The sequence below is a fragment of the Rhinatrema bivittatum genome, chromosome 9 (assembly GCF_901001135.1).
Source record: "Rhinatrema bivittatum chromosome 9, aRhiBiv1.1, whole genome shotgun sequence".
Classification (NCBI taxonomy): Eukaryota; Metazoa; Chordata; class Amphibia; order Gymnophiona; family Rhinatrematidae; genus Rhinatrema; species Rhinatrema bivittatum.
Genome location: NC_042623.1, coordinates 11477311 through 11497462, shown reverse-complemented (window position 1 = coordinate 11497462; position 20152 = coordinate 11477311). Strand labels below are relative to the sequence as shown.

General features: G+C 48.8%; 1 protein-coding gene across 1 annotated transcript in view; it reads left to right on the top strand.

Annotated features, from left to right (window-relative positions):
* Positions 1-20152, top strand: part of DHTKD1 (dehydrogenase E1 and transketolase domain containing 1) — a 90666-nt gene that overhangs the window by 25490 nt on the left and 45024 nt on the right. The window contains exons 3-5 of the mRNA XM_029616812.1: positions 5889-6100; positions 8463-8657; positions 11432-11701. Of these exons, the coding sequence (XP_029472672.1) occupies positions 5889-6100; positions 8463-8657; positions 11432-11701 (677 nt within the window). The remainder of the gene's footprint in view (positions 1-5888; positions 6101-8462; positions 8658-11431; positions 11702-20152) is intronic.

The window sequence follows — 20152 nt, the reverse complement described above, 5'->3', positions numbered from 1 at the left end:
GAGCTAAAGTAGGTATTATGCTCTGTTTCCAATAGAATGCAATTTCTGTGCGAGCTGCAATAATGACCTGATGTATAAATCTTTGTTGGTCCTTGGTGAGGTTGTCATTAGGCAGTGGCAATAAAGCATGCCAAGGCATAACCTCCACAGTGACTCCTAAGACAGTCGATATCCAGCTAGTGATTAGTATCCAGAGTGGGGCAATACGTGCACAGCTCCACCAGATATGGTAAGAAGTACCAATCTCCCCACATCCCCGCCAACAAAGGGCAGAAAAGGACGAATGAAAGGCATGCAATCTAACGGGTGTGTAGTGCCATCTGTATAACATAACAGTTTTCCTGTAATCCTGCTGAAATGGAACATTTATGAGCATTCAGAAAGACATCATCCCATTCTTGTTCTGTTAATTCTCGGCCAGAATCAGAAACCCATGCCAACTGTTGCCGAAAAGGGTCTAAGCCTTTGGCCATTAAAGAAAACATATACTTTAGATATCACACCCCTCATTTGTAGAGCGTTCTGGCAATAATGTTCAAAGAGGGACCCCCGTAAGTTTAAGAGAACCATTTCTAGTAGCCCTGTGAAAAGAATGATACATTTTGGCATATAAGAAGAAATCAACAGAGGTCAAATTGTAGTGACGCCCTAAATCTTCTCTGGACAAGGGGACACCCTGCACCTGAATCTGGTCTATGCGCATAATACCCGCTGCAACCCAATCCTGAACTGCCTGTATGCGTGGAAGCGGGCAGTAAAGAGTTAGTGAAAAGGTGCGTCACTAACATAAAGTCCTCCTTACCAACCAACACAGGTTTCCAGAGAGACCATACCCGTAATGTAGTTTGCAGTGCTATTGGGTAGAACAAAATAGGTCCCCCAAGTATGTCAAGGTTGCCACAGTAGTGCCGACAAAGGCATGGTGCCAATCCTAGCTTGTTCTAACAAGGCCCACCGTGATACCTCCTGCGTCCTATGCATCACTACTAAAGCTCGCTAAAATACCAGTGCAGATTGGGAACATTTAAACCACCTCTGGTTTTTGGCAATTCATTTTACTTGTTATGTATGTTTCTCTTTTAATTTGTAAAGCGCACAGATCTACTTTGTGTATTTGCAGTATATAAAATCTTTTAAATAAATAAAAATAGGGAGGTGTGGAAGTGATTTGTGAGTGGTAGGTTTGTGGGAGAGGGGGAGAAGGAATGAATGCTGTGTGCTGGTAGTTCGGGTGGGTGGTGAAGCTCATTAGAGAATGCATAAGGTTAAGGTTGTTGGCTGGGCGTCGGTGGTTTGCAGGGCTGTGTGCGCAGCTTTAAGGGGCTGCCAAGGAGCGTTTCCTGATGCACAAAGGGGAGATGTGGAGTATGATGTGTTGATGTATGAAATAAAACCTCCTTATTTTAATGCATGCAAGTCTGACATACTTATAACAACAAAATGTGAAAAAATGCTCAAGGGGGTGTAGACTTTTGATAGCCACTGTATGTCCTAGTCTTAAAGCTAATGTACACTGCAGCACCAGACGAGATACCAGCTTTTTAAAATATCTAGTGTGTGATGAGAAATGTATTTTTTAAGAAAATGATCGCTCTTGAAAACATTAGAAAGATGAATATAAAATAAAAATTGCCACTAGTCGGGATACAGTGCCAGATAAAAGCTGTGGGATAAGTTTAAATTAGTTTTGCCTTGATTCAGAGGCATTCTGGAGAGCCCATGCCTTTGGGATGTTACTTTTATTTTCCTGCGTCCAGCATCTACGTTATAAATTATACATAAACAAAATGTATATGATTTACAAAATGTGAAAGCGTTTGTAAAATAAATCATAACAAACCAGGCAAAATTTCACCTTACCTGTAACATAATTCACCTTCATTTCAAATTTGGTCATTCTCGTTAAAGCTAATCCCACATTTTCCACAGGTAGCTGCATTGCTAAGTGAAAACCAGAATAGGTGTCTAGAGCTTTATAGTAACAAACAACTGCCACAACACAGATGTACTATGCCAGCAGAATTATTGCATCACCAAGATTATGACATCATCAGCGATGTCACTTGTGAAGGTCCAGAGCTGAGCTCTGCCACCCTGGCAGCTCTGGAACTTTCTGAATAAGAATCCACAGACAGCAATTCTATGCTGGGCTATTATTGTCTGAACGAGTCCTGCTGGCAGTGTTTAAGCAATTGGCATAGCTGCTAAATGACCGCAGGGCTGAAATAATGGTAGTGATTCAGGGCTACGATAGTGGGAGATATTTGTAAAGGCGATGGTGCTGACTACATGTCCACAATTCCAGTGCAAGATACTGAAGAGCACAAGGGGGGGGAAACATTTTTCCTCTTCATCGAGTCCAGGCCAGTGGGTTATGCACGCCAACCAGCAGATGGAGACAGAGATCAGCAGGCTTCGCTGATGTCACTGCTTACATACCTCTGCGCTGACACCAGCTTGCCAGTATTCTCTGCCTCCAGCCGATTGTAGGCAGAATGCCGTGCTGGGCACTGCGGCCTGGAAGGCTGAAAAGGAATACTGTCTGAGGCTCCTGAGATGAAATATTTGATCTCACTCCTTCAGTTGAGTGGGGACCTCAGTTATTACATTTCCAAAAGAAAAAAATCTGGGCCTTATAGCTCCTGAGGAGAAAGCCTTGAGCTCCCTCCCTCAGTTGAGCAAACAGTACCGGGGCTTCCAGGGGAACTGTTTGATTTACCCTTCCCTCCTCCTCCTTTTTTTACCCTTCTGCCTCCTTCCACCCCATTGCTGTCTTTGGGGCTCTGCTCTGTATTTTCCTCAGGGGTGCTTCCCCTTTAATTTAGGATTGCCGAGGCGTCCAGAGGATAAAATCAAAGCTTCTTCCTTTAGTTTCTTCTTTTGGGGTAGATTGCAGGACCCAAGATGGTGTATGGGAAGACCTGCGAATGCTCAGAGATTGTGGACCTTTAACAGTTTCCAGTCCTTTCATGCTGAGAGATGGTAAGGAGGGATCCTCCGAGTCAGGATCTGCTTGTGCTTTGCATTGAGGACATGGGGTGGCCTTATCTCTGGTGTTGGGGATAGGCAGCTGTCTGTCTCATTTTTACTGGAGATGGGCCCAAATAACATTGGACCACTGGGTCCTAGAAGTTGTAAAAAAAAAAAAAAAAAATGGTTGCGCTCTGGAATTCACTCGTCCTGTTTCTGATACTTTTATGGTTTCCCTTTGTCACTTTGGTCTGGAAAAGAATGGCTATGAAGTCTGCTCTAGAGGGACTTCTCGACGTGAAAACGATATTCCCAGTTCCAAAACACCAGCAAAGTGTAGGCCACTTCTCCATTTGCCTTCCACAAAAAAAAAGGGGGGGGGGGCCTTTTCCCCCATTCTGGAAGCAGGTTAATGACTTCCTCATTTCATGATTTAAGCCTTACAATCAGTCGTTATGGTGGTGCAGAAAGGAGAAGTTTTGACTTGTTTGGACTTGACTAAAGCTTATCTTCGCGTTCCAGTCGAAGGATCATCAGCACTTCCTTTGCTTTCCAGTGCTGGGTCAGCATTTTCAGTTTCAGACGCTGCCCTTTATGTTATTAACTGCCCCAAGAACCTTTTCAAAGGCGATGGTGGTCGTGGTGGTGGTGGCATTAGGCACAGATGATTGGTTGGTAAGAGCATGGACATATCAAGAAAGTGTATCTCACAACAAAAAAATGTGCGGCGTACAATATACTGGACAATAACAATATGACAACAAAACAATTATGTATACAATATTGTAAGTGCGACAGGGCCCCGACACGGCCGTGTTTCGCTTCCAGCTGCGTCAGGGGGACCGAATTTTGTCAAAATCTACATGACGAAAATTATATAAATTACTGTGCAGGTAGGCGTCCACACAAATCACACCAAATGTTTTATATATATGTGTAGCTAGAAAGAACCAAAATAAGGCACAAGTAAATTGTGAAACTACAAAGCAGGTAACAAGAGGCAAGGACAGTAACCGGCATGTGAAGCTATGGGGCAGAGAGGGAAGGGCTGTAGGGGGAACACAGGATTAAGGTATTGTTAATATCAAAGAATATCTATTCTTTGATAGTGTGTGTGCTGTTTACTCTGCCTCTCCTCTGTGCTAAGAAAGTGTATCTGCCATACCATGGGTGATACAGTTGTTTTCAAGAGTTGGGGTGAATTGTCTTCTTGTCCAAGAGCCATCTACAGCCATCTTAGACACTGGGTTATCTGGGAGATGAGTTTGATATGAAGTTATGGCATGTTCATCTGGTGGACCAAAGAATTCAGAAATTGTATGGTCAGATCCAGGCATTTGGTTCTGCCAAGAAGCCAATGGTGTGGTCCTACCCGCAGACTTTCAAATCCATGGCAGCAGTATTAGATCTAGTGTCATGGGCAAGGGTACCATGCATCCTCTTCAAAGGGCTCTGCTGCCCAGATGGAATCCTCATCCACAAGACTATTGCAGATGTCTGACACCATTGGAGTCAGTGAAACTGAGCTTGCAATGCTGGATGGACTGCAAACACTCAGAATGGGGAGCAGACTTGGGATTGTGATAACATTGGATGCCAGTCTGTCGGGCTGGCGGTCGCACTGTCAGGAGCAGTTTGTTTAGGGACAGTGGACCTCTGAGGAGGAGAGTTGGTCCATCAACCAATTAGACCAGAGCGATTTGGCTGGCTCTCCTGGAATTTTATGGCCCAGATAGTAGTGCAGGCAGTCAAGATAATGTCCAAGAAAGCCACAGCAGTGGCATACATAAATAATCAGGAAGGAACCCGGAGACCTCAGATATTTTTGAGCATAAATCTGCTTCTCCATTGGGCAGAAATGAATTTGGAGGTCTTGTCGGTGTCTCACATACTGTTAGGTTCCAGCCTGCTATGCAGCCTCCCTGCCACCAGAGATCCCCATGGAGTTATTCCTGCTCTCGCTCCAGCCACAGTCTCTATGGGCTCATGACTCAGCAGGGTTTGGCCTATTTAGCCCTGCCTCTTACAATACCTAATGCATTGTCATCGAGTCTGCTCTGCTTCCTACTCTGCCCTGTTCTACCTTGTCTTGCGCTGTGGCCTCTAGGCCTTCCAGCTCTGCCTTGCCTAGTCCTGTGATGGGGGAGGTCTGTGAAAGTCTTTTCTAAGGCCATCCCAATTTTTCTTAAAAATAAAGAAGAATCTACAAAGAGAAGTGAGACACTCCTCAGAATCCAAAATCTTTCTAAGCATTTTAGGTTTCAGCAGGCTTCTTCTCTGGATTTTGTGATGCTCCAGAATCTTCAAAGATTAAAGACTTGGACGCCTTTCAGCATTGATTTGTTTAATTAATGCTAAGATTTGGGTTGGCAAATGAGAATATTGTAGGTCACCAAAACTGAACAGTTAATCCCAGCAGTTTAAGAAAAAGATATTTTAGATAAAGTATGGAATATTGTATGGAGAGTGCAAGGCAGTTCAGAAGCAGTCTCTTTGAGCATTGTTGATACAATAAATTAAATAGATTACCACCTGCAGTTTACCTGACAGTGAGCTAGATTGTTTGTTTGCATAACATTTTCCTAATTGGTTAGCATTATAATTTTATCTCATATATGTTAATGGGGCTGGGATTCTTGTAAGTCATGTGATTTCTTGTAACTTGAGTCCAGAAGGCAGGAATGAAACTTAAGGCTGAGCTTTGACATAGTTTTTTAACTTCTAGTTTACATTCTAGCATTTCAGCATATTTTGCATGTCAGCAACCTTGAATAGTTTTTACAAGTCTGAGCAATGCAATTTCACAATGCAGGAATGATAGGTTCATAAGAAAACCTTTTCAAAGCACCCTAACAAGAAAGCTGTTTTTATGAGCTATTCTGAATACTGATCTCATGTTTTCTTAATGTGAATTATAGATATACTGCACATGGGGCAGGAGGAGGCCTCTCTAGAGGATGTTCTGGCCTATCTGGACCACACATACTGTGGCCACAGCTCCATAGAAACAAGCCAGTTCCAGAGTCTGGAGGAAAAAGAATGGTTTGCTGAACGGTTTGAGCAGTTAAAGCAAGAAACATTTACTACAGAAGAGAGACAACATTTGGCCAAATTAATGCTAGAGTGTCAGGTAACTGGAAGAGGTTTCTCATATCCTTGGTTCTGTGGCTTGCCTGCAATAAGGGAAGAAGCTCATGGAGTGCAATACTGTATCTAAATTATCCCTGCCTGTCCCCTGGGTACTCTGTATGGATGGGGCATGGTTATTTGGGCTTCTTGGAAAGGAGTTAAGGAGTGCTCACATCTCAGGATTACAATAGTTAAATTAAATATATGAAAAATATGTTTATTTCTTAAGAATCTGATGGCCGGTAAGGATCATTAGATCCATCTCTGCCCGAGTGCCATAGACCCCAGTTGATCTCTGGTTTTCCTTGCACTTCTTCGCTACCACTGCCTTATCTCGGGCTTTAGTATATTCCTTTACTGTTTTTTACCTCCACCACCTCTCCTAGAAGGCCATTCCATATATCCACTACCTTTTCTATGAAGAAATATTTTCAGATTTTACTCCTGGGTCTTCTCTTTTAGACCTTTATACTGTTGCCTCTTGTTTTAGAGCCTCCAGATGCTGAAAAAAAATGTTTATTTCTGTAAAAAAAACCTGGTGTGCGAGAAGTTTCTAGGTAAGGGTTACTTGATGCATTTGGAACATTTTGTTTTTGAAAATAATCTGACTTTGCAGCAGCTCTTCAAGCCTGCCTGATGGTGAATTGTTCCTCCCCCGTGTTTACCACAGGATTGCAGCGCCATACATCAGTAGAAGGGGAAAAACAGCATTTTAATAAAATATTTTCTCTGTAGTTTTGGAGCTTCTTCCTGGGTTCTGGAATTTATGTTATCCTTTCACTTCCTGTTGGGTCTCCTGCGTGCTTTTTTGAGAGTGTGGGGCATTGAGGTACTGCTGAGGGTAAAGGAGTAACTTGGTGGTTGGAATAGCAGGCTGGGAATCAGGAGACCTGAAACCAAGATTTTCTTCTGTCATTGGCACACGCCATGAGCTTGATATTCAGAGATCCCGAGAGTGGGTAAGTTAGCCGGTTAATATTTGTGTGTAACTTTACCCAGATATTCAGGGTGGGGTGGGTAAACACACGGAAGTCTGCCACCGATCATGCCCGGACAAAGTTATGTGCATAACCTCACCCGGATAACTTTAGCTCAGTGAGTTGTGCGCACAAAGGGGTAGATTTTAAAAAAAATGCGCGTTCGCGTACTTTTGTTGGCGCACCAGTCGCAAACAAAAGTATGCTGGATTTTAGTAGATACGCGCGTATCTTCTAAAATCCAGGATCGGCGCGCGCAAGGCTGCCGATTTTGGGCAGCCGGCGCACGCCGAGCCACGCAGCCTGCCTCCGTTCGAGGCCGCTCCGAAATCGGAGCGGCCTCGGAGGGAACTCTCTTTCGCCCTCCCCTCACCTTCCCCTCCCTTCCTCTACCTAACCCACCCCCCCGGCCCTATCTAAACCCCCCCCCCCCTACCTTTGTCCACGGATTTACGCCTCCCGGAGGGAGAAGTAAATCCACGCGGGCCGCTGGTGCACCGAGACGCAACCCGGGGGGTGGTTCCGGAGGGCGCGGCCATGCCCCTGGACCGCCCCGGGCCGAAACCACGCCCCCGGGCCCGCCCCCGAAACGCTGCGTTGATCGGCCCCGCCCCCCCCCCCGACACAAACCCCCGGGACTTACACGAGTCCCGGGGCTTTGCGCGCGCCGGCAGGCCTATGGAAAATAGGCGCGCCGGTGCGCAAGGCCCTGCTCGCGTAAATCCGGGTGGATTTACGCGAGCAGGGCTTTTAAAATCCGCCCTAAAATGTATGCGGTCGGTGGGGGAAGATAGTCAGATCTTGGAGTCTGTGAGGCTGACTCCCGAGGTTGCCCACGTAAAGCCTTTGAATCTGAGTCACTTTATCCCCGGGATTCATTGCACTTGAATGTCATTTATTGTGCAGGGCTTTCCTTCATGGTATCCAGCAAAAGGTTGGAATGGTAATAAGCCCTAATAGTTAGAAAACTTAAATCTTTTCCTTGGAAAAGGGTCTAGCATGGAAGAATTCCAGATGAAAATTTCAGATTTTTGGTCAGTTACAATTAAATTCTGCTCTCACAAAAGCAAAAATAAAAATGAAGAACTTTTTTTTTATTGACCCTTTGCTTTAGTAAACCTTTAAACCAGAGCTTCCGAAACCAGCCTAGTCGGGTTTTCAGGATATCCACAATGAATATGTATGAGATGAATTTGCACATACTGAGTCTCCATTATATGCAAATTCGTCTCATGCATATTCATTGTGGATATCCTGAAAACCCGACTGGCTGTGGGGTCCCCAGGACAGGATTGGGAAGCCCTGCTTTAAACCTTGACTGCTGATTGTGATTACCGTTCTTTTATCTAATCCTGGGCCTATTTTCAAACCGTTAACTCTTAACAGGAGTTCGACCACTTCCTGGCCACAAAGTTTGCCACGGTGAAGCGATATGGTGGGGAAGGAGCAGAGAGCATGATGGGCTTTTTCCACGAGTTGCTGAAAATTTGCGCCTTCAGCGGGGTGACTGATGCGATTCTTGGGATGCCTCATCGAGGAAGACTCAACCTCCTGACAGGACTCCTCCAGTTCCCTCCTGAGGTACGCAGCTGCTCCACTGCCGCCGGCAGGCCAAAAGCAGACAAGAGAAAAAATTTCACATCCGCAGGGGCTCGCGTGGAAAGGCCAGGGGATGCCGAGGACCAGCGGCTTCACTGTCCGCCTGCTTGATTTTGCCCTGTGGTCCCTGCAAACCCCTCTCTCATGCATCCTGCTTATGAGTTCTGGCACATGTTTTCCAGGCAGAAAGCACTGCATAACGGTCACAGGCCCCAGCTGGTCTACCTTGTTTGTCCCTTCCTGTTAAAATGGTTTATGGTTTATTAGGTTTTTATAAACCGTCACATCAGTAATAAAACCATCGCAACGGTGTACAATTAGTGAAAATAGACATACAATAATATAGTAAAATGCAAATGAAATAGGTTGAAATTAACTAAATTGATGTAGCTTTAAATGGGCCTAAAATAGCTCTAAAGCATTAATAATTAAGATACAAATACAAGCATTAAATAAATAAGATAAAATAATATAATAAAACCAATCCTACTTCATCACCGGCTTTATCTTCACGTCCCTTCAGCTAAGGATCCTCTGAGCTTGTCACAAGCTTGCTTACGTCCCAGGACTGTTTTTGCCTCCATCGTCTGCACTGGGAGGCTGTTCATAGCCATCACGCTTTCTGAGAAGAAATGTTTCTGCATGTGACTCCGGAGCCTTCCTCCGCTCAGCGTAATGGCCTGACCCCTTCTGTTGTGCTGAAAAGTGCAGGCGTCTTGCGGCTTGTTTATAGCTTAGAGCTGTTAACGTGCCCCTTCCCCTTTCCCCTCTCTCCTATAGAGTGTGCATATTTAACTCTTCTTGCTATCAGAGCTAACAAATCAGCTTAGCGGGATGTGCTGTACAGAACATTTTCAGGTATCCTGAGGGAGTTTAACACCACTGTAATTGGGTCTGCCGCTGTACAGCAGCAACTGATTTTAACCCATTTTCAGAAGACTCGGTCTAGCATCTTATAGCTGAGATGATTTTTTTCTGTCCATGTTCATGAAACAGAGCCTGATACGGAACTTAAGGCCTCTGTAGTCTCCCTAGTTTGCTTCCCATTGCCTTAAGGTCTCTGTAGTCTCCCCAGTTTGCTTCCCATTGCCTTAAGGCCTCTGTAGTCTCCCCAGTTTGCTTCCCATTGCCTTAAGGCCTCTGTAGTCTCTCCCCAGTTTGCTTCCCATTGCCTTAAGGCCTCTGTAGTCTCTCCCCAGTTTGCTTCCCATTGCCTTAAGGCCTCTGTAGTCTCCCCAGTTTGCTTCCCATTGCCTTAAGGCCTCTGTAGTCTTCCCAGTTTGCTTCCCATTGCCTTAAGGCCTCTGTAGTCTCTCCCCAGTTTGCTTCCCATTGCCTTAAGGCCTCTGTAGTCTCCCCAGTTTGCTTCCCATTGCCTTAAGGCCTCTGTAGTCTCCCCAGTTTGCTTCCCATTGCATTGCCAGAGGCCCCACACGATCTCCGGCTTTACCTTCCTCGGTAAAGCGGTGAGGTTGCCGTCTTGGTCTTCTTGAATACAAGGAAATAAAGGTGAATAAATCAGGAGCTAAGGTGAGGAGGTTGTAGTGGACTCTGTACATCTCTGGACTGGCATTCGGGAACCGCACTCCCTTGATTGGGTCAGAACACTTTCTGTTTTTCTCTGTTAGAGTAGAATTTTGAAAAAAGATCCGTTTTATAATGGGGCCGATGAAATATTTATGCCTGGAAAAAGGGCACTCAATGTAGAGCGCCCGTTTTCCTATTCCCAGTCATCTCTTCTGGATGCGCGATGCGGTATTTAAATGAGGGATCACGCTAAAAAGGAGGTGCTAGGGAAAATTGTGCATCCCTAGCACCTCCTTGGCATCGGATGCACAGGAGATGTGGCCTGGGCCGTGTATCTTGTGCGTTTATATTGGGCGCCCAGAATTATTATTATTACTATTTTTTTTTTACCAGAATCTGCTTTCTGTGGTTCCTCCTACTTAGTATTGCGACGATGCTAATGGGAGGAATCATGGAAAGCAGGATTTTTTTGTTTTTATCAGATCTCCCCCCCGCGCATTGGCTGCGGGGGGGAGATCTTTACATGTAATTTTACATGTGCTGAGCGCCATTAGCTACGCAGCGGTTTGGACACGCTTATCCCCGTTTTGCACCTCCAAAACGCGCGTCCAATCGCGTGTTAAGCCGTGCGCTAGCTGCAGCATGCGGTATTGCATCGGCCCCATCGTGAAACACACGGGAGGGGGGGTAATTTAGTGACAGCCCACATAAAGAAGCTGGGAAAAATGCGTATAAGTTAAACGCGGTCTTACACGCGTGCGTTTGCTTTGAAAGCTTTCCCACCAGAACTGTCCCCGCACACAGTTGCTACCTACTTAAATGTGTGCAGAATGCTTTCAGGAAACTTCCCGTGCACACTTTCTGAAAGTCAAAACGAATGAATGCAAGTGTAAACCCCTCCCCAACTCCGTCCCTGGGAACACTTCCGCTCAGTCCAGGTAAACCTCCGTGTCAGGCGGGCAATTTTATAAGCAGCCGTTTCCAAGCCTCGGCCAGAGTTTAATGCACTGATGTGAACATGAAAGCGACCTGTGCAACCTGCCTCCAGAGTCCTGCTCTGTCATCTGCCCATGCACCTACACCCAGGCTTCTCTGGGCTACCGCCAAACCAAGGCGTGGTCGTCTAGTACTTAAATGGATTTATTTCAGCCCTTTTTGAAATCTGATTATATATTAAGGGACTAAATCGTGGAAAAGTAAACTGTATCTCTTGCATTTCTGATCTACAGCTGATGTTTCGTAAAATGCGTGGCTTGAGCGAGTTTCCGGAGGACTCCCCTGCCATCGGAGATGTACTGTCTCACCTGACCTCGTCCGTAGACCTCGACTTTGGCTCTCACCGCCCCTTGCATGTCACCATGCTGCCCAACCCTTCACATCTGGAAGCAATCAATCCCGTGGCTGTTGGCAAGACCCGTGGAAGGCAACAGTCTCGGCAAGACGGGGACTATTCTCAGGACAGTGCCGCTGAACCCGGGGACAAAGTGATCTGTGTGCAGGTAACCCTGATTGCTGACAAAATAAGAGCATGAGATGTGCCATGCTGGATGAGCCCAGCATCCTGTCTCCAACAGTGATAGTCTAGATCTCTTGGCAGATCCCAAAGAGTAGGTCCATTTCTTGTTTCCCAGTGCCAGGGATAAGCACTGGCTTTCCCCAACTCGACCTGGATGACAACGGTTTATGAACTTTTCTTCCAGGAATTTGGCTAAACCCATTTTAAACTCAGTTATGCTAGCTGCCTTGACCACATCCTCCAGCAACAAATTCCATAGCTTAGTCATGCGTTGAGTGTAAAAATACTGGCTCCAGTTTGTTTTAAATCCTATTTTCAGAAGGTTTTAGCTACAGGCAGAGAATAAACAAAACGCTTGAAAATTGAGCTCATGCAAGTTGACTTGTCCTTAGAAGCAAACCCTTTCCAGTTTGAAGATGATGGAAATAGTTTTATGCCTTTACATTTCTTTGTGGTGCGTTTTGTTAAGAGGTGTCCAGAATTTTTATTTTTTTTAATAAGGATAGGGTTTTATTGGCAGCTCAAACCCTCTACATCTTACCACCCCAGAATCGCTCCTACCCAGTTGCATCTCTCTTTTTTTATGTTGGATATTGCATGACATTGGTTCCTCTGAGCAACTAAATTGTTGTTCAGAACAGACCAGGATAAAGAACCAAAATTTTGAAATAGCCACGGTTTTAAATCTGACGAGAAACTGTGCTCATTATTGGCAGGATCATGCAGTACAAATGATTGTTGAGGTTCAGTGCCACCAGGTCTGCTTGAATGGTTAGATGCATATGTCTGTTTTAGTGGTGCTAACCCCAACCTATGTCAACATTTCAAATACTTCAGAGAGTATGTTGTAGCCTTACAACCCTAAACAGAAGGCATGCAGTTACAACTCTTAAATACCTTGCTGGGCAGACTGGATGGACCATTTCAGTCTTTATTTGCTGTAAGAATGTAAGAACAGGCCATACTGGGTCAGATCCAAGGGTCCATCAAGCCCAGCATCCTGTTTCCAACTGTGGCCAATCCAGGCCATAAGAACCTGGCAAGTACCCAAAAATGAAGTCTATCCCATGCTACTGATGCCAGTAATAGCAGTGGCTATTTTCTAAGTCAGCTTAATTAATAGCAGGTAATGGACTTCTCCTCCAAGAACTTATCCAATCCTTTTTTTTAAATCCAGCTACTCTAACTGCACTAACCACATCCCCTGGCAACAAATTCCAGACTTTAATTGTGCGTTGAGTGAAAACAAATTTTCTCCAGTTGGTCTTAAGTGTGCAACTTGCTATCTTCATGGAATGCCCCCTAGTCCTTCTATTATCCAAAAGTTTAAATAACTGATTCACATCTACTCATTCAAGACCTCTCATTATTTTAAAGACCTCTATCATATCCCCCCTCAGCCGTCTCTTCTCCAAGCTGAACAGCCCTAACCTCAGTCTTTCCTCATAGGGGAGCTGTTCCATCCCCTTTATCATTTTTGGTTGCCCTTCTCTGTACCTTCTCCATCGCAATTATATCTTTTTTGAGATGCAGCAACCAGAATTGCACACAGTATTCAAGGTGCGCTCTCAACATGGAGCGATACAGAGGCATTATGACATTTTCCGTTTTATTCACCATTCCCTTCCTAATAATTCCTAACATTCTGTTTGCTTTATTGACTGCTGCAGCACACTGAGCCAACGATTTCAATGTATTATCCACTATGATGCCTAGATCTTTTTCCTGGGTGGTAGCTCCTAATATAGATCCTAACATCATGTAACTATAGAATGGGTTATTTTTCCCTATGTGCTTCGCCTTGCATTTGTCCACATTAAATTTTATCTGCCATTTGGATGCCCAATCTTCCAGTCTCACAAGGTCCTTCTGCAATTTATCACAATGCACTTGTGATTTAATTACTTTGAATAATTTTGTATCATCTGAAAATTTGATTATCTCACTCATCGTATTCCTTTCTAGATCATTTATAAATGTTTTGAAAAGCACTGGTCTAAATACAGATCCCTGAGGCACTCCACTGTTTACCCTTTTCCACTGAGAAAATTGACCATTTAATCCTACTCTCTGTTTCCTGTCTTTTAACCAGTTTGTAATCCACGAAAGGACATCACCTTCTATCCCATGACTTTTTAGTTTTCGTAGAAGCCTTTCATTAGGGACTTTGTCAAATGCCTTCTGAAAATTCAAATACACCACATCTACCGGTTCACCTTTATCCACATTTTTATTAACTCATTCAAAAAATTGAAGGAGATTCGTGAGGCAGGACTTCCCTTGGGTAAACCTGACTGTGTTCCATTAAACCATGTCTTTTTATATGATCTGTGATTTTGATCTTGAGAATAGTTTCCACTATTTTTCCCAGCACTAAAGTCAGGCTCACTGGTCTATAGTTTCCTGGATCGCCCCTGGAGCCCTTTTTAAATGTAGAGTTCCCTGTACGTACCTGGATCAGTCCAGACCGTGGGTTATGTCCCCAATCCAGCAGATGGAGTCAGCACAAGCTTCGAGGGGGCGTATCCATATATCCTACTACCCCCTCTGCAGGAGTCCAGTATCTTCTGACTCCAGCAGATGCGAGTAGGGGACTCAGGGTTTCTCTCCCTGCTGTTGTAAATTAATCTTTTACCTTTTTGCTTCCTCTTTTTCTGGGCCTCTGCCTAGTTTTCTTGTGGATCAAGTTTTTCACTTTAAAAAAAAAAAAAAGAAAGTCTAATTCAAAGGTCAGACTGTGGGGAGGCGTGGCTCACCCCCTGTGTTGTTTCCTCTCCCGGTGCTGAAACCTAGTAGATAGGATGGGGTAAGTGGTACTATTTGTCTGTAATTTTTTTCTTTGCAGCTCTCCCCAACCCCGGGGCCTCGCGGCTGCCGGTGGTGCCGGTTTTTTTCAGCGCTTGTGCCTAGTGCAGCTCCTCGTGGGCTGCTGGGGCACACAGAAAAGTTTTCCTCTGACGGGTTGTGAGGCCGGGAAGGCCCCCCCGCGGCGATTTCGTTCGGCGGGCAGTGCAGGCTTTCTGGGCCCCCCCGCAGCGGCGGTTTTTCACGCGGCCCCCCCCCCCGAGGCTCAACTCAGTGCTCTTAGACCCGATTTTGCGTTGCTCTCTGCTATGCCCGGGAGGCACGGGCCGGCCCCTCCCCCATTCCTGGCGGGAACGGCGGCCATTTTGCATGCCCAGCGCCCTGAGGGGAATCAGGCAGCGCTGGAGGAGGGGGATTTGGTTGCGGTTTCTCCGCCGATTTTGCCGCCGCTCTTATTGCCGGAGCAAGGCCCGCAGGGGCACGGCCCAACGGGGGTCCCCCCCCCCCAGAGCCCCCTCCCCCGGAGCCCCCTCGGGCAGGCCGGGGTTCTCCCCGGAGTTTGTTCTGCTGATGCACACAGCCTACCTCCAGGGGTTGGAGGCTCCTGCGGGGCCTCCCCCTCCCAAGATGCCACGGACATCCCCCCCGTCACAGGCCCCCCCCGCTCCGGCGGGCGCGGGGGCCCCTCATGTTCACCCTCCAGCTCGGGCCCGCCTTTCGGCCGCGGCTGTGGGAGCGGTGTCAGGACCAGCGGATCCGGGGTCTGATCCCCCGGATTGCGGACAAGGAGACTCCATGCCTGAGGGGGACGACCCGCGCACGCTGCGCCTCTTCCAGAGGGACGAGCGGGATGACCTCATTCCACTTATAATTCAGGAATTGGATCTGGACCCGCCGCCGGACCCGCCTGCCCCAGTAGCGCCGGCAGTCGTCACTTCTTCGAAGAAGGGGGACCCGGTCCTGGCAGCCCTGCGGCCCAGGGCTCGAGCGTTTCCCATTCACGAATCGTTCCTGCAGGTTCTCACTGGGGAATGGGACACCCCGGAGGCTGCTCTGAAGGGCAGCCGGGCCATGGAAAAGCTCTACCCCCTGCCGGAGGATTTCCTGGATCTCATCAAGGCTCCAAAAGTGGACTCCGCGGTGTCGGCGGTCACGAAGAGGACGGCGATACCGGTGACGGGAGGAGCGGCCTTGCGGGATACGCAAGATCGCAAATTGGAGGTTTTCCTGAAGAGGGTCTTCGAGGTCTCCGCTCTGGGCATGCGGGCAGTGATGTGCAGTTCTCTTGCCCAGAGGGCGAGTCTTCTCTGGGTACAACAGCTGCTCACGTCGCAGGACCTGCCCGCTGAGGAGGCCACCCAGGCGGACAGGCTAGAAGCGGCGGTGGCGTACGGGGCGGATGCCTCGTACGACCTGTTTCGGGTCCTAGCAAGATCCATGGTGTCGGTAGTGGCGGCACGGCGCCTCCTGTGGCTTCGCAACTGGGCGGCGGATACGTCCTCCAAGTCGAGTCTGGGCTCCCTTCCATTCAGAGGTAAGTTCCTCTTCGGGGAGGATCTGGATCGGATCATCAAGTCCCTGGGGGAAAACGCGGTTCATCGTCTGCCGGAGGACAGATATCGGCCTTCGAGAGCATATGCCTCTTCCCGGACCAGAGCCAGGGCGCAACGCCGCTACAGGAGCTACAGGCCATCGGGCTCTAGACCCGCCGCCTCCAGGTCACAGTCCTGGTCGCGTTCCTTTCGCGGACGGAGGCCCGCCCGCACCACCCCCGGAGCAGGTAACCCGTCTCCTAAGACTTCGCAATGATGTCAGGCTCGCCCACTCCGCCAGCCCCAGAATTGGGGGCCGGCTGGCGTTTTTCTACCAGGAGTGGGCGCAGATCACCTCGGACCAGTGGGGCCTGGACACCGTAGAACACGGCTACGCATTGGAATTTGTCCGTCCCCCGCAGGCAAGGTTCATTTTCTCCCCCTGCGGGTCGGCGCTCAAGAGACGGGAGGTGCAGGCGACGTTGGACAGACTTCGGGAAATAGGCGCTATCGCCCCCGTGCCCTCCGGAGAGGTGGGCTCGGGTCACTATTCCATCTACTTCGTCGTGCCAAAGAAGGACGGGTCCTTCCGGCCCATCCTGGATCTCCAGGACGTCAACAAGTCCCTCCGAGTGGTCCGGTTTCGCATGGAAACGCTGCGGTCCGTGATTGCGGCGGTACATCGGGGGGAGTTCCTCGCCTCTCTGGATCTCACGGAGGCCTACCTGCACATTCCCATCCACCCGGCCCATCACCGTCTCCTCCGGTTCAAGATCCTGGACCAACACTTCCAGTTCATAGCTCTCCCGTTCGGATTGGCGACGGCACCGCGTACCTTTACCAAAGTCATGGTAGTTGTGGCGGCAGCCCTTCGAAAGGAAGGCGTGCTGGTCCATCCTTATCTGGATGATTGGCTCATTCGAGCGAAGTCCTTCAGCTAGGGACAAGCAGCGGTGAGCAGGGTGGTACAGTTCCTGCAGTCCCTGGGATGGGTTGTGAACTTCTCCAAGAGCTCCCTCGTACCCTCGCAGCGCTTGGATTTTTTTTTTGGGAGCAACCTTCGACACCCGGCTGGGCGAAGTCTTCCTGCGTCAGGACAAGGCGCAATCTTTGCGGGAGCATGTACAGCGGTTCTCTGCGTTGCAAGATCCCACCTCCTGGGACTACCTCCAGCTCCTGGGGGTGAGGGGTTCTACCATCGACATGGTCCCTTGGGCGTTTGCGCATCTCAGGCCCTTGCAGTGGGCGCTCCTCTCCCGTTGGAAACCAATTTCGCAGGACTACCAGATGATTCTTCCACTTTCGCAAAAGGCCAGGGACAGTCTGGGCTGGTGGTTGGATCCATCGAATCTGGCCCACGGCGTGTCTCTCGACTTGCCCAGTTGGGTGATAGTAACCACCGATGCCAGTCTGCTGGGCTGGGGTGCGGTCTGCGATCAAAGCGCCACACAGGGGACGTGGTCCGCGGTGGAGGCGAAGTGGTCCATCAACCATCTGGAAACCAGGGCAGTCAGGTTAGCTCTGCGACACTTCCTGCCGCTTCTTCGGAACCGGGAGGTCAGAATCCTATCGGACAATGCTACCACCGTGGCCTACATCAACCGCCAAGGCGGCACGCGCAGTCCGCAGGTAGCGCTAGAGGCAGCGCTGCTGATGCAGTGGGCGGAGCGTCATCTCGTCCGGCTAGCGGCCTCGCACATCGCCGGAGTGGACAACGTTCAGGCGGACTTCCTCAGTCGCCAGCTGCTGGCCCCCGGAGAGTGGTCTCTGTCCGAGGACGCGATGCAACTTCTAGTCCATCGGTGGGGAGCCCCCCACTTGGACTTGATGGCCTCCGCTATCAACGCCAAGGCTCCTCGCTTCTTCAGTCGTCGGAGAGAGCGCGGCGCGGAGGGAGTGGATGTGCGGGCCCTTTCGTGGCGTCACATCTTCTACTCTACGCGTTTCCGCCGTGGCCTCTGGTGGGCAGGATGCTTCGCAGAATAGACAGCCATCAGGGGACCGCGATCTCCGTCGCTCCGGAATGGCCCAGGAGGCCTTGGTTCGCGGACCTGCTACAGCTGGTGATCGACGGGCCAGTCAGGCTGGGGCACCTCCCCCGTCTCTTACGTCAGGGCCCAGTATTTTTCGATCAGGCAGAACTCTTTTGTCTTGCGGCCTGGCTTTTGAGAGGCGCCGCCTCCGGCGCCAGGGCTATCCGGAGGCGGTAGTATCCACACTGCTGCGGGCGTGTAAGACATCGACATCGGTGGCCTATGTTCGAGTCTGGAAGGTGTCCGAGCTGTGGTGTGCTAGTCAGGACAAGAGACCTACTAAGGCTTCGGTATCTCAGATCCTACAGTTTTTACAGGCAGGGGTGGTCAAAGGACTCGCCTATAATTCCCTGCGGGTACAGGTGGCCGCCCTGGGTTCGCTGTTGCGCGATGGCGGCTCTCTGCTACAGCATACGGACATTGCGCGTTTCCTCAAGGGGGTCAAGCATTTACGTCCTCCAGTACGGGACCCGTGTCCATCCTGGAGTCTCAACCTGGTGCTTCGCTCCCTGTCGGGACCACCGTTCGAGCCACTGCGCACTGCAATGATCAAGGATCTCACTCTCAAGGCGGTATTCCTGGTGGCCATCTGTTCCGCTCGCCGCATTTCGGAGCTGCAGGCTCTGTCGTGTAGAGAGCCTTATTTACGTTTCTCCGACTCTGGAGTGTCGCTTCGCACAGTGCCTTCCTTCCTACCGAAGGTGGTGTCTGCATTCCATGTGAACCAGACGGTGGAACTGCCGTCCTTTTCTTCCTCCGAGCCGAAGGCTCTCCGACTATTGGATGTCAGACGCACGCTGCGTCTCTATCTGGAGGCTACCAATGAGTTCCGGATTTCTGTCCATCTCTTCGTGCTTTGGTCCGGTCCCAGGAAAGGGTCTCCGGCCTTGAAGGCGACCATTGCGAGGTGGCTGAAAGCGGGTATTGCTGCTTCATACATTGGGGCGGGGCGGACTCCCCCGCCCGGCATAGTAGCTCATTCTACACGTTCTCAGGCGGCTTCCTGGGCGGAGGCTCGCTCCGTCTCTCCTCAGGAAATCTGCAGAGCAGTTACCTGGAAATCTTTCCACACGTTCTCGTGGCGCCTGCATCTCGCCTCTTCAGTCACGGGACATTTTGGTGAGCAGGTTCTCCGAGCAGGCCTCGCAGGACCCCACCCGAGTTAGGGAAGCTTGGGTACATCCCACGGTCTGGACTGATCCAGGTACGTACAGGGAAAAGAAAATTATTCCTTACCTGCTAATTTTCGTTCCTGTAGTACCATGGATCAGTCCAGACGCCCACCGCACTTGGGTCTCAATCCTGCTCGACTCTTCTCTACGGGACTGTAGTGTGATAGGGCTTTCCCGACTCTTCAGTCTCACTGTTCTCACAGCCCACTACACGTTGGCGTGCTGTTTACGCAGCTTCCTACCCGTTGGTAGGACGGTTACAGTTTCTATTGATGTTATCCGGTTTACTGTTGCCGGTTCATATAAACTTGATCCACTAAAGGGGTTCTATTTCTCCTCGGGCTTTGATATACTCGATACTGAACTCCTGCAGAGGGGGTAGTAGCATATATGGTGACGCCCCCTCGAAGCTTGTGCTGACTCCATCTGCTGGATTGGGGACATAACCCACGGTCTGGACTGATCCATGGTACTACAGGAACGAAAATTAGCAGGTAAGGAATAATTTTCTTTTACATTGGCCACCCTCCAGTCTTCAGGTACAATGGATGATTTTAATGATAGGTTACAAATTTTAATTAATAGATTTAAATTTAATTTTTGAGTTCCTTCAGAACCCTGGGTTGCATACCATCCAGTCCAGGTGATTTGCTACTCTTTAGTTTGTCAATCTGGCCATACATCTTCCAGGTTCACAGTGATTTGGTTCAGTTCATCTGACTCATTGCCCTTGAAAACCATCTCTGGAACCAGTATCTCCCCAATATCCTCATTAGCAAGCAAAGAATTAATTTAGTCTTTCTGCAATGGCCTTATCTTCCCTAAGAGCCCCTTTAACCCCTTGGTCATCTAACAATTTAACTGACTCCCGCACAGGTTTCTTGCTTTGGAT